The sequence below is a fragment of the Cherax quadricarinatus genome, chromosome 59 (genome assembly GCF_038502225.1).
Source record: "Cherax quadricarinatus isolate ZL_2023a chromosome 59, ASM3850222v1, whole genome shotgun sequence".
Lineage (NCBI taxonomy): Eukaryota > Metazoa > Arthropoda > Malacostraca > Decapoda > Parastacidae > Cherax > Cherax quadricarinatus.
Window position 1 is genome coordinate 26,264,781 of NC_091350.1, and position 18,783 is coordinate 26,283,563.

Below are 18,783 nucleotides of genomic sequence, written 5' to 3' on the forward strand. Positions count from 1 at the left end.
GTTACCGCATTTTCCTTACAGTATTTGTCCAGCCAGCAATTGACACCAATTGCTCTGGACAACCATTCATTTCCAACTCCTCTCCTTGGCAAAATGCCACATATGACAGGTTTCCCACCCTTCTTCCTAATTATCTCTATTGCTGACCTATACCTGCTAATCAGGTCCTCACTCCTACGTCTGCCAACATCGTTGCCTCCAGCACTGAGACAGATAATAGGATTGCTCCCATTACCTCTCATGATGTCATCCAGACGGCTAACAATATCCTTCATCCCAGCCCCAGGAAAACATACTCTCTGCCTCCTACTCCTATCCTTCAAACAGAATGCCCTATCCATGTACCTAATCTGGCTATCCCCAACAACAACAATGTTTTTACCTTCCTTGGCGTCGTCCGTAGTGATGCTCCGAGTAGTTGACTCACATTCGCCAGGTAGCATTACACCACTTGTAGAATTCGTCATGACGTTCTCGATGGTCTTCGTTGGGGTTTCTAGGGATGTCTCACTCACGTCTGCCAATGCTTCCTTGGTGCTCGTTGTGGCATTCCCAGTAGAACACTCACATTCGTCAGGTAGCACCGAGAATGAGTTGGAAGTTTCCACGGCAGTCTTCTGGTTTCTCGTTGTTTCTGCCTCTTCAACCGTTTTCTTAATCTTCAGCTTGGTTCCATGTTGCCCGGCCACTGACCAAGCTCCCCTCTTAACCTGGGGACTCACAACAGAAGGATTACTACGAATCCTCTTGTTCTCCTCCGTTAATCGCCGTATCTCCAGTTTTGCAACTCTGAGTTCTTCTCTCAGCTGCTGGTAAAGCTGCTCAAGAGAGGGCATCCTGGTTCAGATTCACAGAGAGCACACAAACAGGTCTTCACAGAGCTAAGTACACGTCACCACTGAGCTAAGTACACGTCACCACTGGTAATTGAGTGGTTGTCCTTGATCACGAAGATTACCTCCGCGAAGCTGAAGCCTTGATCTCTGACTCATGTACTTACATTCCTCTTGTTTCCAAACTTCGGACTCTCCGATCTCATTCTTCATGACTTTTTGCCCTTATTCAACATTTCCGCGTTATTTATCCCTCTCTGCACTATTTCTATGGTCTTCCTAAAACCCATAAACCTGATATCACTCCAAGTCCTATTACATCCTCTAGAGGTTCTGTCTCTTATTCTCTTGCTTCTTGGCTGGCCAAAACCCTCACTCCCTTCCTTGGTACATTTTCTCCTGCCCACCTCAAGACTTCATTGAACGTGATCGCTCTCTCCTGACCTGTAAGATGCTTAGTCTTGACCTTGAGTCCCTCTTCACTAATGTCCCTCTTGATGATCTTAATTTTCTCGGAGTGAAGGCCAGTGAGGAGTTACTTTACCTCTCTAGATTTACTGATGTTCTGATATTATTCGCTTTTGTGTGGACTCTAACTTTTTTTCCTTTCAAGGTAAATTTTATTCTCAACCTTCGGTGGTTTAGAAAGACACGTAAGCAAACACTATAACATATTTATTAGAAAACGTTTCGGTCCTGGGACCTTGATCAGAAGTGATCAAGGTCCCAGGACCGAAACGTTTTCTAATAAATATGTTATAGTGTTTGCTTACGTGTCTTTCTAAACCAACTTGTCGGTATTTATTACCAAGGTTTATACCATCAACCTTCGGTGTTGTTGTGGGTTCTCATCTGTCCCTGTTCTTGCTAACCATTATAAGAACATAAGAACATAAGAAAGGACCACTGCAGCAGGCCTGTTGGCCCATACTAGGCAGGTCCTTTACAATCCATCCCACTAACAAAACATTTGCCCAACCTAATTTTCAATGCTACCCAAGAAATAAGCTTTGATAACTCTATCCACTCATATGCAAGTCCCACTCAAATCCAACCCCTCTCATTCATGTATTTATCCAACCTAAATTTGAAACTACCCAAGGTTTTAGCCTCAATAACCCAACTAGGTAGACTGTGGAAATATAAACACATATGCAGTATAATGTGATCCTTTACTGACAACGTTTCGCCCACACAGTGGGCTTTTTCAAGTCACAAACAGATCCACTTCGTACTACTGATGTTCATTTCAACCTTGATGTACATCTTGATGTTCATCTGTCGGCTATAGGCTTTTCTTTTCCCAGTTATCGCAGTCCTAAGCATAGCACAGTGGCATGTATATGTATTCTTATGTCTCTTTTCTCCATGCCTTCCAATTTTGTGACCCTCAGTTTCTTAACTCGGAAATTTCCACTTTTTGTAATTTGTTCTCTCATCTTGACTCCCCTTCCGATTTCATAGACTCTGGCTTCTCACGTGCTAAACGTACTTTCATCTCTCCCAAACTCTCTACTCCTGAGAAATCTCCTGTTCTCTGCCCTTACTATCTTTCGAGTCATTCTAATCTTAACAACTCTCTCCGTTCTTTAGACATCAAACTTACTTTTCTCAAGCATAACACCCTTCACAGTAACCTAGTTCGTACCTCTCCTCCTGTTATTGATGCCTCCTCTTGTTCTTGTTTCTCTTGTCCTCTTCAGTACTTTGAAGAAACTCTTTCTGATGTATTTAGAGAAGTGCTAGACTTGCCGACACCAATAATTCTTCTTTCTGTTATGTTAGGGATCACAACCTTCCTATTGACTGGTTCTCTTCTATAACTTTCTACCCTACATCTAGCCTTCACAGACGAGATCTTGTTGAAGCATCCCTTATATGAATCTTAGTCTTGGCTTTATCTCTGTAGTTGCCTTCCTTTCTCATTATATTGTCAAAGGCTCGTGACTTGGCCTGATCTTCTGTTCTACTCTTTATATTTCCTATTTATCCTTTGTCTTCATTTTTTTCTGCATAGGTGTGTTCTGTTCTTCAGTTTTTTTCCTCTATGATTTTTGTCTCACCCTCATGGGCCAGTACCTCTCCTAAAATGCTCCTTTTTCTTATCCTTAGATTTACTCCACTTCTACTTCTACTGCTATTACTACAACTACCACTACTACTACTACTACTACTACTACTACTACTACTACTACTACTACTACTACTACTACTACTACTAATACTACTACTACTACTACTCCACTATCACTTTTGCTTCTATTACCAGCATTAACCCTTTCCATCTCTTGTTCCACTACCACTACTATTTATTACTACCACTACTACCAGTAAGGCCTCTACCACTATTTCTCCACTTTCGTCTTGTTTCCTCACTCTGTCCAATCCCTGTCCCCTTCTCCTGTATATACTGGCTGGCTCATCTCTGTGTTAGTGTAACTTGTCTGTGGTCCAAGTCGAACCAAAACATCGTCGTAACCTTTCTCCTATGTGCGGGTTATTTGTGTATTGTTCCAGTCACGAAATTTTGCCGTTTTGTTCTTTAGGATATTAAGTAATAAAGAAAGAGGATCCAGGGGAGGGTAAGGTGTTACAGTGTTAATCAGAAACCAGGAGAGTTAAAAGATATTAGAGGAATAAACAAAAATAAGTCTCATATATTCATAGTGGGTGAAGTTAAACAAAGGGAGCAGCTCACTGTAATGGAAGAAGTGATGTACAACCCGCGCCACAAGACGGTAAGAGACCGAGACGGAACTATAAACACACTAACAAATCAAAGAGGATAAACAACGCATTGATAAAAAACTTCAACATGAAAAACATTTCAGATTGGGTTTAATATTTAATGTTCACACCAAACAATATACAACAGTAATTTGGCGAAATAAAGAGTGATATGAGAAAGACCTGGAAAACCCTCTCGGAAATCCTGGACTCTTGAAAACAATCCAGAAATAGAGATATTGTCTTAAGCAAATCAGATGAACCTCACATCTAGCCAACAGACACAGCCAGTATTCTAAATGATTTCTTCTTCGCTACAAAATCAAAACTAGCAAAATCACAACTTGAAATAGTCTGGAGAGAGATTACATTCACGTTTAACAAAATTCACTATAAGTCCAACTAATCCTACTGAAGTTTTACTTATAAAGACACTGAAAAACAAGACAGGATGCCTAAGTAATTCCTCAACACTAATGTACAAAGGAGCTCATATACTTTCACCGACTATTGCAACTCTATTCATTAAATCAACAGAATCTACAACTTTTCCAACCCTCAAAGGAGGCGATCCAGCTGAAATAAACAGTTATATATCAATATCCAACTAGTCATTACTATCCAAAATCCATAAACGAGCTAACTTATCCCTAGTTTCTCACAATATACTCAGTCAATGCCAGTTTTGTTTTAGGCCAAAAAAAGTACAAATGAAGCAATTATAGAAGTGTATGAACTGGTTTGCGTGATTCTTGATTAAAATAAACATTCTTTGGACTATTTATTGGCCTGCAGTAAGATTTTGAAATAGTGGGGCACAACATCCTGTACCGCACACTAGAGCAGGAGTCTCCAGACTTTTCACTTTGAGGTCACATCATATATTTTACACATTTTCGCCGGCCACATGAAAACAATCAGTCTTATATAAATGAATGAATAAAATATAAATGAATAAATTCTATTTGTAACCACTTTGTAGTCAGCATGTGGCTCTAGCTCTCAATGAGGCGGGCCAGTACAACGTGGGTTCGACTCCTTGGCTAGTGTAGTGTTGTTATTGATCAATACCACTCGTTCGTGGGTCTATAATATATATATATATATATATATATATATATATATATATATATATATATATATATATATATATATATATATATATATATATATATATATATATATATATATATATATATATATATATATATATATATATATATATATATATATATATATATATATATATATATATATATATATATATATATATATATATATATGTTTATTTATTTATTTATTTATTTCGGTAAATAAATATTAAATGTATATTAAATATATAAATGATAACACATAGGCAGACATGCAAAAGCAATCAGCCAGGGTACTGACAAGGTCTTTTCTGTGGTAAACGATTCTGTGAGAATACTTACAAGTTCTCAAGTGACGACTGACTGGAAAATACACCAGAAGGAAGAGCTTCCAGAAGATTTTCCTCGAGTGACCTGGAATATGTGTTAAAAATAATTAGCAACAGGAAATGCTCAACTATATGATGGAAAGTACCGATTCTTTTAAATATAATTAAGAGAATTCATATTATCAGAGTCATTAAAAAACGAAATTAAGATTTAGAACATGTAAAATTGTTTTTATAAATGATTATTAAAATAATTAAGAAATATGTGAGTAAAATAGAATATTAACACGGAAGCATCAAAGACAATTCTTATGGAAAAATTAAAATTTACCTGGATGAATCTCGTTAGACATATACTAGTAATTTTATTACCTGGATGAATCTCGTTAGACATATACTAGTAATTTTATTACCTGGATGAATCTCGTTAGACATATACTAGTAATTTTATTACCTGGATGAATCTCGTTAGACATATACTAGTAATTTTATTACCTGGATGAATCTCGTTAGACATATACTAGTAATTTTATTACCTGGATGAATCTCATTAGACATATACTAGTAATTTTATTACCTGGATGAATCTCGTTAGACATATACTAGTAATTTTATAAAAGTAACAAATTATTCTTTATCAAGGTTACAGAGTCATGTAGGAATTTTAGGACATTGTAGGTCGCAAAAAATGTCCTCCTTCGACACCTACTCCACTTATATCTCCACAAGTCACTCTGTACCTATATTAATTTCAAATGAAATATACATTGCCAGGAGTTTACCTGGAGAGAGTTCCGGGGGTCAACGCCCCCGCGGCCCGGTCTGTGACCAGGCCTCCTTAGGTCAGTGTCCCAGGATGCGACCCACACCAGTCGACTAACACCCAGATACCCATTTAACTGATGGGGAACATAGACAACAGGTGGAAAGAAACACGTCCAATGTTTCTACTCTGGCTGGGAATCGAACCCAGGCCCTCACCGTGTGAAGCGAGAGCGTTAACCACCAGGCCACCAGAGCCCCCTGGAATTCTGGTACAACATTAATATAAATATATGGACTGTATGTTAAATTTAATAAATGACTTCATATACATTGAATGAGAATTTATAATAATAACACTCACCAATTTGTCTGGAGATTACTTGGTGTGTCATACACAAACCCCTGCCTAAAATATGAAGAAAATACTAGCCACAATTTCAACATAAATAGACATCACCTGGGTTAATTTATCCTATTCCCAGCTAATTACGGAGTCCTGTCCAGTCGCCTTATTCTCACGTTCTGCAGGACTGCAAATCCAACAATTTTGGCTCCTATTTGAGAGGTTTTAAACACAATTTAATCTCTAGAGCGACGAAAATTCTTCTGATTTTCTCTAACTTTCTCTTGCCCAGTTCAAAAACAATGGCGACCCTCCTTCCCCAGCGACACTCACCACTCTCGCTGGTTCTTTATTTATTTACAAATTAATTTTATTAACTACAATATATTCCATCAATTTACATACAAAATACACTGTATTTTCGGAAAATATACAGTATTTTCCACAATTCTTATACACGCAGTGTTGTGTTGCTGAGGTCAACTAGCAATGACGTGTTTCTGAGGTCAACTAGCAATGTTGTGTTGCTGAGGCCAACTACCAGTGTTGTGTCGCTGAGGTCAACTAGCAGTGTTGTGTTGCTGAGGTCAACTAGCAATGTTGTGTTGCTGAGGTCAACTACCAGTGTTGTGTTGCTGAGGTCAACTAGCAATGTTGTGTTGCTGAGGTCAACTAGCATTGTTGTGTTGCTGAGTTTAACTAGCAATGTTGTGTTGCTGAGGTCAACTAGTAGTGTTGTGTTGCTGAGGTCAACTAGCAATGTTGTGTTGCTGAGGTCAACTAGCAGTGTTGTGTTGCTGAGGTCAACTAGCAATGTTGTGTTGCTGAGGTCAACTAGCAGTGTTGTGTTGCTGAGGTCAACTAGCAATGTTGTGTTGCTGAGGTCAACTAGCAGTGTTGTGTTGCTGAGGTCAACTAGCAATGTTGTATTGCTGAGGTCAACTAGCATTGTTGTGTTGCTGAGGTCAACTAGCAGTGTTGTGTTGCTGAGGTCAACTAGCAATGTTGTGTTGCTGAGGTCAACTAGCATTGTTGTGTTGCTGAGGTCAACTAGCATTGTTGTGTTGCTGAGGTCAACTAGCAATGTTGTGTTGCTGAGGTCAACTAGCAGTGTTGTGTTGCTGAGGTCAACTAGCATTGCTGTGTTGCTGAGGTCAACTAGCAGTGTTGTGTTGCTGAGGTCAACTAGCATTGTTGTGTTGCTGAGGTCAACTAGCAGTGTTGTGTTGCTGAGGTCAACTAGCATTGTTGTGTTGCTGAGGTCAACTAGCATTGTTGTGTTGCTGAGGTCAACTAGCAATGTTGTGTTACTGAGGTCAACTAGCAGTGTTGTGTTGCCAAGGTCGACTAACAACGTTGTGTTGCCAAGGTCGACTAACAACGTTGTGTTGCCAAGGTTGACTAACAACGTTGTGTTGTCAAGGTCGACTAACAACGTTGTGTTGCCAAGGTCGACTAACAACGTTGTGTTGCCAAGGTCGACTAACAACGTTGTGTTGCCAAGGTCGACTAACAACGTTGTGTTGCCAAGGTCGACTAACAATGTTGTGTTGCCAAGGTCGACTAACAACGTTGTGTTGCCAAGGTCGACTAACAATGTTGTGTTGCCAAGGTCGACTAACAACGTTGTGTTGCCAAGGTCGACTAACAACGTTGTGTTGCCAATGTCGACTAACAACGTTGTGTTGCTGAGGTCGACTAACAACGTTGTGTTGCCAAGGTCGACTAACAACGTTGTGTTACCAAGGTCGACTAACAACGTTGTGTTGCCAAGGTCGACTAACAACGTTGTGTTGCCAAGGTCGACTAACAACGTTGTGTTGCCGAGGTCGACTAACAACGTTGTGTTGCCAAGGTCGACTAACAACGTTGTGTTGCCGAGGTCGACTAACAACGTTGTGTTGCCAAGGTCGACTAACAACGTTGTGTTGCCAAGGTCGACTAACAACGTTGTGTTGCCAAGGTCGACTAACAACGTTGTGTTGCCAAGGTCGACTAACAACGTTGTGTTGCCAAGGTCGACTAACAACGTTGTGTTGCCATGGTCGACTAACAACGTTGTGTTGCCAAGGTCGACTAACAACGTTGTGTTGCCAAGGTCGACTAACAACGTTGTGTTGCCAAGGTCGACTAACAACGTTGTGTTGCCAAGGTCGACTAACAACGTTGTGTTGCCAAGGTCGACTAACAACGTTGTGTTGCCAAGGTCGACTAACAACGTTGTGTTGCCAAGGTCGACTAACAACGTTGTGTTGCCAAGGTCGACTAACAACGTTGTGTTGCCAAGGTCGACTAACAACGTTGTGTTGCCAAGGTCGACTAACAACGTTGTATTGCCAAGGTCGACTAACAACGTTGTGTTGCCAAGGTCGACTAACAACGTTGTGTTGCCGAGGTCGACTAACAACGTTGTGTTGCCAAGGTCGACTAACAACGTTGTGTTGCCAAGGTCGACTAACAACGTTGTGTTGCCAAGGTCGACTAACAACGTTGTGTTGCCAAGGTCGACTAACAACGTTGTGTTGCCAAGGTCGACTAACAACGTTGTGTTGCCAAGGTCGACTAACAACGTTGTGTTGCCAAGGTCGACTAACAACGTTGTGTTGCCAAGGTCGACTAACAACGTTGTGTTGCCAAGGTCGACTAACAACGTTGTGTTGCCAAGGTCGACTAACAACGTTGTGTTGCCAAGGTCGACTAACAACGTTGTGTTGCCAAGGTCGACTAACAACGTTGTGTTGCCAAGGTCGACTAACAACGTTGTGTTGCCAAGGTCGACTAACAACGTTGTGTTGCCAAGGTCGACTAACAACGTTGTGTTGCCAAGGTCGACTAACAACGTTGTGTTGCCAAGGTCGACTAACAACGTTGTGTTGCCAAGGTCGATTAACAATTTCGTCACCTTGAAGAATGTGCTTAAGTTCCATTATTTTGTTTATCAGTTTCAAGGTTTCTATAATAGCAATTTTTCATGCTTCGTTTTAAAGGTTCTACCTTCACTTAGTCTTGAAAAGTTATGTATCAATATTTGTATAATGTGTTGTCTAAGGTGTTAGCAAAGTTACTGTTTCTCTGGTTAATCGGGAGCATTAGACATTTGCTGATGAGAAATAGTCTGGTGTTACTTGAAAAAAATTCTGATTTTCTTTCTCATTTGGTGATGAAGTGTCTCAGAGAGGTTCAGGACGATTCTTTGATGTAGACACATTCTTCTCTCAGGAATTTGATAGAGGAAGAGTTTGTATTGTCTCCTTATTTGGTTCTGTTGTCGCGGTGGTGCAAAAAGGTGAATTAGGACAGAAATATATAACGATATTCTGAGACAAGGAGTGTCTTCAGCAAAACCTGTGAGCTGGAGGATGTCCTCAGCGAAAATCTGTGAGGTAGGGAATGTCCTCAGCAAAAATATTTGATGCAGGGTATGTTCTCAGGGAAAAACGTGTGAGATAGGGTAGGTTTTCAGGGAAAAACACCTGCGAAAAAAGGAAATATCCTCAGCAAAACACTTGCCAATTCGTGTGTCCTCAGCCCCCCTCCCCCCCCCCCGAGAAAAAAAGGAGATAGGGTAAGACGTTGCCAACAGCTCAGCAACATAGAATTTACATAATGAAAAAATCATTACTTTATGAAACTTATTCACAAAGAATGATACGTTATGCAAATTTTCGACTCGGTGAGAGGAAAGTAGGTAAGATCACACCAGAGTGAGATATCGGAAGGATGCTTCAAGCTGAAGAAATTATTTAACTGACAAGTGTATCTCTAAATAAACTGAAAAACAGCATATGCGAGTGAAGAGAATAACATCTTGAGTATTACTTTTGCTAACAAAGTGACACTTTTGAGTTTAAATCACATACAACTTGCACATGTATAAAAAGTGCAGATGAGCGGGAAAAAAATCCTGCAAGAAAATAATGGACTTTCTTCGTTTACTTGGGTTTGCGAGGCTTGCAAGACAAATTGTTTGACTAATTGATGGTGCAAGACGGATCGAAACATCGTCATCAGCTTCAGTTTCTTACATCATGGCTAGGAGAGGGACTTTTCATTTGGAGACGTTCCTTGGTTTAACAATTCTTTACTGGTAGAGAACCTATGTTGCAGTCAGACCTTTATTACTGCTACATAGTGACTTACAGGGATGTACTTTATCACGTTTTCTGCACCAGACACAGTCACGTACAGATGTGTGGACGATGTTTTGATTATTTGGGATCAGAAGTCCGGCATTTTCGTAAATGAAAACTTTCCCCGTCTACCTGAAGGGTCTACCTGGAGGGTATTCCGGAGATCTACGCCCCCTCGGCCCAGTCTAAGACCAGGCTTCCCGATGGATCAGGGCATGATCAATCAGGATGTTACTGTAGGTCGCACTTGTACAACGTACAAACCACAGCACGGCTGATCCAGCAGTGACTTTACGTATCTGTCCAGGTCTCTCTTGAAGACAACCAGGGGTCTATCGGTAATGTCCCTTATGGCTGGTGGGAGGCTGCTGAAGGCCTTCATCCATGACAACCCCAATGAAAAAAAACAGTCTAACCCAAAACCTACATACCATACCCACTGCCCCAACCCACTCATCACAAACTCCACAGCAACCCCCCATAGTTCCTTGGAAAAGCTCGTATATCAACATGTCTGGGGCACTTCCAGAGAGAGATGTGAGGATGAGTCAGCAAGACTGAACTACATATTCACCCTGAGTAGCTCGGACATTGAGCACATCACATAAGAAGCTAGTGACGAAGTGGTTCTGAGCTTTGAATATATAGTAGAGTTACAAGTGGAGTGGGCAAGAGGAGTAGGATGGGAAAAGCTAAACTACAAAAATGGGGATTACGCAGACATGAGAAACTTCCTGCAGAAGGTTCAGTGGGAAAGACAATTGGTAGGAAAATCAGTAAACGAAATGATGGACTACGTGACAACAAAATGCAAGGAGGCAGAGGAAAGGTTTGTTCCCAATGGCAATAGAAACAATGGGAATACCAGAATGAGCCTATGGTTTACCCAAAGGTGTAGGGAGGCAAAAACTGAGTGTGCTAGAGAATGGAAAAAGTACAGAAGACAAAGGACCCAGGAAAATAACGAAAACGACGTAGCATCGAAAGTCAGGTCTGACCTGAAGCTGCTGTATAGCCACATCATGAGGAAGACACCAGTCAAGGACCAGGCAATCAGGCTGAAGAAGAAAGGTGGGGAGCTGACAAGAAACGACCAAGAAGTATGTGAGAAGCTCAACAGTGGAGACAGAAAGGACTCCGGGAAGTCAGAATAAGGGGGTACACGAACAAGGGATATACCAGCAAGTGCTAGATGAAATACGCACAACCAAGGAAAAAGTGAAGAAGCTGCTAAGTGAACTTGATACCTCAAAGGCGATGGGACCGGACATCTCTCCGTGAATCATTACAGAGGGAGCAGAGACACTGTGTGTGCCACTAACAATTTTCAAAACATCCACTGAAACTGGGCAACTACCTGAGGTATGGAAGACCGCAAATGTAGTCCCCATTACTAAGAAACGAGACAGACACGAGGCAATAAACTACAGACCAGTGTCAATGTAGTATACAATATGCAAAGTCATGGAGAAGATTATCAAGAGGAGAGCGGTGGAGCACCTGGAACGAAATAAGCTTATAAACGACAACCAGCACGCATTCAGTGAAGGGAAACGCCTGTGTCACAAATCTACTGGAGTTTTATGACAAGGTAACGAAAGTAAGACAGGAGAGAGTGTGGGATGGGTAGATTGCATTTTCTTGGAATTCAAGAAGGGCTTCGACAGAGTTCCTTACAAGAGATTAGTGCAAAAGCTAGAGGATCAGGTATGCATAACGTGAAGGGCACTGCAATGGATCAGAGAATACCTGACAGGGAGGCAACAACGAGTCATGGTACGTGACGAGGTATCGGAGTGGGATCCTGTGACGAGCGGGGTTTCACAGGGGTCAGTCCTAGGACCAGTGCTATTTTTGGTATACGTGAATGACATGATGAAAGGGATATACTCAGAAGTGTCCCTGTTTGCAGATGATGTGAAGAATTAAATCGAATGAGGAGAATTAAATCGGATGAAGATCAGGCAAGGATACATAGAGACCTGGACAGACTGCAAGCCTGATCCAGCAACTGGCTACTCGAATTTAACCCCGCCAAATGCAAAGTCATGAAGATCGGGGATGTGCAAAGAAGACCGCTGACAGAGTATAGGCTAAGTGACCAAAGACTGCAACCCTCACTCAAGGAATAGTACCTTGGGGTGAGTATAATACCGAGTATATCTCCTGGGACACACATCAACCAGATAACTGGTACAGTACATGGGCGCCTGGTAAACCTGAGAATAGCATTCCGATACCTTAGTAAAGCATCGTTCAAGGCTCTATACATCGTGTACATCAGGTTCATGCTGGAGTATGCAGAACCAGTTTGGAACCCACACTTGGTCAAGCACGTCAAGAAATTAGAGAAAGTGCAAAGGTTTGTAACAAGACTAGTTCCAGAGCTAAAGGGAATGTTCTACAAAGAAAGGTTAAGGGAAATCGGCCTGTCGACACTAGAGGACAGGAGGGTTAGGGGAGACATGATAACGATAGACAAAATACTGTGAGAAATTGACGAGGTGGATAGAGAGAGGATGTCCCAGAGATGGGACACGGAAACAAGGGGTTACAATTGGAAGCTCAAGTCTCAGATGAGTCAAAGGGATGCTAGGAAGTATTTCTTTAGTCAGATAGTTGCCAGAACGTGGAATAATCTGGCTAGTGGTATGATAAAGCTCATGGAGCAGGGAGAGAGATGAACTAGTAGCGATCAGTGATGAGGTGTGGCCAGGAGCTATGACTCGACCCCTGCAACCACAAATAGGTGAGTACAAATGGGTGAGCGCACGTGTGTGTGTGTGTGTGTGTGTGTGTGTGTGTGTGTGTGTGAGTGCGTGTGTGTGTGTGTATGTGTGTGTGTGTGTGTGTGTGTGTGTGCAGACGTCCTCCAGGAATAGTTCTGGAGAATTAGTACCTAGTGTTCAGTATTACGGCAGATTGTCTATTAATTAATGAGTTATGTTCGGTAGTCAATGCAGAAAAGCAAAGTGAAGGTGGAAGCTGAAAGGATGTTAGGAATGATTGAGACCAGAGGAAGGTGGGATAGTGAACCAGTGATGGTAGTCTTCACATATTTCACTTTTTGTCGTGTATTTCAGCAAGCATATAATGGCAGACACAAGGGCGAAGATGCAGGGCTTGTAGCTGTGACTCGACCCCTGCAACCACATGAAAATGAGTGAGCACATAAGGTAAGTACACACACAGGCACATGCACCCACCCCACTCACACATAATCTAACCCAAACAATTGAGCCCAAAACCCAAAGGCCGTACCCATTTCCTCCACCCCGCCCCCACCCCATCACGAACTCTACTTTCCCAGCAACTCCCCATAGTTCCTCGCCATGTCTCCCGCTTCCCCAACCCCAACGTTTCCCCCAGACCACAGTTTTAGAAAAGTTGAAGGTTTGGTATACAAACGAGGACTGAATAACAAATAACTGTGAAGACTGGCGTGAAAGAATCAAGGAGTCGTCCCCAAACATGATAGCTCTCACAGAAACGAAACTCACCATGATAACAGACACAATCTTTCCACCCGGATATCAGATCTTGAGGAAATATAGAGGGAGAAGGGGGGGAGGAGTTGCACTGCTCATCAAAACCCAGTGGAGATTTAACGAAATAGAAGGAATGGACGAAAGGGACTACATAATGGGGAATAATTCAGTCTGGAGACCTTAAGGTGGTAATTACAGTGATGTACAACCTGCCACAGAACTGCAGGGGGCCAAGAGAAGAATATAAAGGAAAAAGAGCAATGGTGGACATATTAGCTGAGGTGGCCAGAAGAGCTCGCAAGGGTAGAGTAAACTTACTAGTTATGGGTGATTTCAGTCACAAGGAGATTGAATGGAAAAAACCTGGAGCCACGTGGTGGTCCCAGAACATGGAGAGCCAAAATGATGGATGTGGTACTAGAAAACCTCATGCATCAACATGTTAGGGACACTACCAGAGAGAGAGAGAGAGAGGTGAGGATGAACCAGAAAGACTGGACCTCGTATTCATCTTGACCAGAACTAGCTCTTGGTTCATCCAAAAGTGTAGAGAGGCAATGAAAAAGTAGAGAAGACAAAGACCCTGAAAAATTAAGATATTAAGCTAAAGCCAGAAACGAGTGTGCACAGACAAGGAGGTGGGCAAAGCGACAATATGAAAATGACGTAGCATCGAAAGTCAAGTCTGACACTCAGCTGTTGTATAACGACATCAAGAGGAAAACAACAGTCAAGAACCAGGTATTCATCCTGAGGAAAGAAGGTGGGGAGCTCACAAAAAACGACCAAGAAGTATGTGAGGAGCCCATCATGAGATTTAAAGAAGTAGGTACAGTGGAGACAGAAAGGACTCCGGGAAGTCAGAATGGGGGGAAGGGGTACACCAACAAGTGCTGGATAAAATACACACCACCTAGGAGTAGGTGAAGAAACTGCAAAGTGATCTAGATACCTCAAAGGCAGTAGGACTGGATATGATTGGAAGACAAAAGGAATATATACAAAAGATGAGGTAATCAGTCCCTCACCCTTGGAGTTCGTATGAAGAATACCGTAGTCGTGAGGATTCTGGAGCAGAAGAAGGCTGGCGCTTATATACTGACGTCAGGTGGAAGGGGACGGGTTGCAGACGAGGGAAGTCACTGTGCTCAAGAATCTTCATGATTACGGTGCTCTTCACACCAACTCCAAGACTGAGGGACTGATTACCTCATCTTTTACATATAGTTCTCTTGTCTTCAAATTATGTCCTAGAATATGTATTGACAAAGCCACTGGATGGCGAAACGTCTACAATAAAGTTACCCAGATGTTGCGAATGCGTCTGATTTTCAAAACCAAAGCTGCTGAATCCAACGGTACAGCTTTCAACGGTACAGCTTCCAACGGTACAGCTTCCAACGGTACAGCTTCCAACGGTACAGCTTCCAACGGTACAGCTTCCAACGTTCACAAACTGTCTTTTCTAATTCGACTACTGCGGGGACTGCAGATTTAATTAATTTTTTGTGTAAAACAGTGATAAACTCTTGTTTCTGCTAAATCATGTTAAATAAACCTTAGATTGACTCATATAACCGGATTTAACATTTAATTTTGTTTGCACGAAGGCAAATTTGTAAATATATTAATAAAGTAAAAATATCAATCGTTGGGAAATATACCTTACCTGGAGAATGACTCATCTGATTGAGTTCAAACTTTCAACACTGGGGTGATTTACTGAACTCAAGGTTCATGCTGTAATTGGGTGGTATAAATATCAATCTGCCTCATGGCTTGGTGGTTAAAGCTCTCGCTTCACACGCCGATGTCCGGATTCGATTCCCGGCAAGGGCAGAAACATTGGGCATGTTTCCTTACACCTGTAATCCATGTTCATCTATCAGTAAAATGGGTACCTGGGTGTTAGTGGACTGGTGTGGGTCGCATTCTGGGTGTTAGTGGACTGGTGTGGGTCACATCCTGGGTGTTAGTGGACTGGTGTGGGTCGTATCCTGGGTGTTAGTGGACTGGTGTGGGTCGCATCCTGGGTGTTAGTGGACTGGTGTGGGTCGTATCCTGGGTGTTAGTGGACTGGTGTGGGTCGCATCCTGGGTGTTAGTGGACTGGTGTGGGTCGCATCCTGGGTGTTAGTGGACTGGTGTGGGTCGCATCCTGGGTGTTAGTGGACTGGTGTGGGTCGCATCCTGGGTGTTAGTGGACTGGTGTGGGTCGCATTCTGGGTGTTAGTGGACTGGTGTGGGTCACTTCCTGGTTGTTAGTGGACTGGTGTGGGTCGCATCCTGGGTGTTAGTGGACTGGTGTGGGTCGCATCCTGGGTGTTAGTGGACTGGTGTGGGTCGCATCCTGGGTGTTAGTGGACTGGTGTGGGTCGCATCCTGGGTGTTAGTGGACTGGTGTGGGTCGCATCCTGGGTGTTAGTGGACTGGTGTGGGTCGCATCCTGGGTGTTAGTGGACTGGTGTGGGTCGCATCCTGGGTGTTAGTGGACTGGTGTGGGTCGCATCCTGGGTGTTAGTGGACTGGTGTGGGTCGCATCCTGGGACAAAACTGACTTAATTTGCGGGAAATGCTTAGCATAAGCAGCTTTCTATATAGTAGTATGTCAGTGATGTCAGCCATGGTCTATATACCTTGTACATGTACTTGTACATGCACTTGTACATGTACTTGTACTTGTACATGTACTTGTACATGTACTTGTACATGTACTTGTACATGCACTTGTACATGTACTTGTACTTGTACATGTACTTGTACATGTACTTGTACATGTACTTGTACATGCACTTGTACATGTACTTGTACTTGTGCATGTACTTGTACATGCACTTGTACATGTACTTGTACATGCACTTGTACATGCACTTGTACATGTACTTGTACATGCACTTGTACATGTACTTGTACATGCACTTGTACATGCACTTGTACATGTACTTGTACATGCACTTGTACATGTACTTGTACATGCACTTGTACATGTACTTGTACATGCACTTGTACATGCACTTGTACATGTACTTGTACATGCACTTGTACATGTACTTGTACATGCACTTGTACATGTACTTGTACATGCACTTGTACATGTACTTGTACATGTACTTGTACATGTACTTGTACATGCACTTGTACATGTACTTGTACATGCACTTGTACATGTACTTGTACATGCACTTGTACATGTACTTGTACATGTACTTGTACATGCACTTGTACATGTACTTGTACATGTACTTGTACATGTACTTGTACATGCACTTGTACATGTACTTGTACATGTACTTGTACATGTACTTGTACATGCACTTGTACATGTACTTGTACATGCACTTGTACATGTACTTGTACATGCACTTGTACATGTACTTGTACATGCACTTGTACATGTACTTGTACATGCACTTGTACATGTACTTGTACATGTACTTGTACATGCACTTGTACATGTACTTGTACATGTACTTGTACATGCACTTGTACATGTACTTGTACATGCACTTGTACATGTACTTGTACATGCACTTGTACATGTACTTGTACATGTACTTGTACATGCACTTGTACATGTACTTGTACATGTACTTGTACATGCACTTGTACATGTACTTGTACATGTACTTGTACATGCACTTGTACATGTACTTGTACATGCACTTGTACATGTACTTGTACATGCACTTGTACATGCACTTGTACATGTACTTGTACATGCACTTGTACATGTACTTGTACATGCACTTGTACATGTACTTGTACATGTACTTGTACATGCACTTGTACATGTACTTGTACATGTACTTGTACATGCACTTGTACATGCACTTGTACATGTACTTGTACATGCACTTGTACATGTACTTGTACATGCACTTGTACATGTACTTGTACATGTACTTGTACATGCACTTGTACATGTACTTGTACATGTACTTGTACATGCACTTGTACATGTACTTGTACATGTACTTGTACATGCACTTGTACATGTACTCGTACATGCACTTGTACATGTACTTGTACATGTACTTGTACATGCACTTGTACATGTACTTGTACATGTACTTGTACATGCACTTGTACATGTACTTGTACATGCACTTGTACATGTACTTGTACATGTACTTGTACATGCACTTGTACATGTACTTGTACATGTACTTGTACATGCACTTGTACATGTACTTGTACATGTACTTGTACATGCACTTGTACATGTACTTGTACATGTACTTGTACATGCACTTGTACATGCACTTGTACATGTACTTGTACATGCACTTGTACATGCACTTGTACATGTACTTGTACATGCACTTGTACATGTATTTGTACATGTACTTGTACATGCACTTGTACATGTACTTGTACATGCACTTGTACATGTACTTGTACATGTACTTGTACATGCACTTGTACATGTACTTGTACATGTACTTGTACATGCACTTGTACATGTACTTGTACATGTACTTGTACATGCACTTGTACATGTACTTGTACATGTACTTGTACATGCACTTGTACATGCACTTGTACATGTACTTGTACATGCACTTGTACATGCACTTGTACATGTACTTGTACATGCACTTGTACATGCACTTGTACATGTACTTGTACATGTACTTGTACATGTACTTGTACATGCACTTGTACATGCACTTGTACATGCACTTGTACATGTACTTGTACATGCACTTGTAGTAAATAAAGATATTATTATAATATTATTAATATTAAAGTCATGCAGAAAATAAGTGGAACAAAAAAACACTGTACTTAAAAATACGAATTTTTCTGTCACAAACTGGTACATAAATCTAAAATTTAAGAAGAGTGTTGAACAGTGTTGGTCACAGGACACATCCTCCTGGCAATACTTACGGTACACCAGAGATGTAAATCTGAACCCTGTCTAATAAGTCATTGTGATGTTAGAAACGAAAGATTATTATTATTATTATAATCAAGGGGGAAGCGCTAAACCCGGAGGATTATACAGCGCCTGGGGGGGGGGGATGTGGACGGCCTTCAGGCTTAATTCGGGGAACTGGAGCACAGATCTAATT

The 18,783-nt window shown here is 41.7% G+C and overlaps 1 protein-coding gene across 1 annotated transcript in view; it reads right to left on the reverse strand.

Moving 5' to 3' along the window:
• Positions 1-18,783, reverse strand: part of LOC128698843 (uncharacterized) — a 68,232-nt gene that overhangs the window by 17,122 nt on the left and 32,327 nt on the right. The window contains exon 3 of the mRNA XM_070097827.1: positions 4,994-5,065. Within this exon, the coding sequence (XP_069953928.1) occupies positions 4,994-5,065 (72 nt within the window). The remainder of the gene's footprint in view (positions 1-4,993; positions 5,066-18,783) is intronic.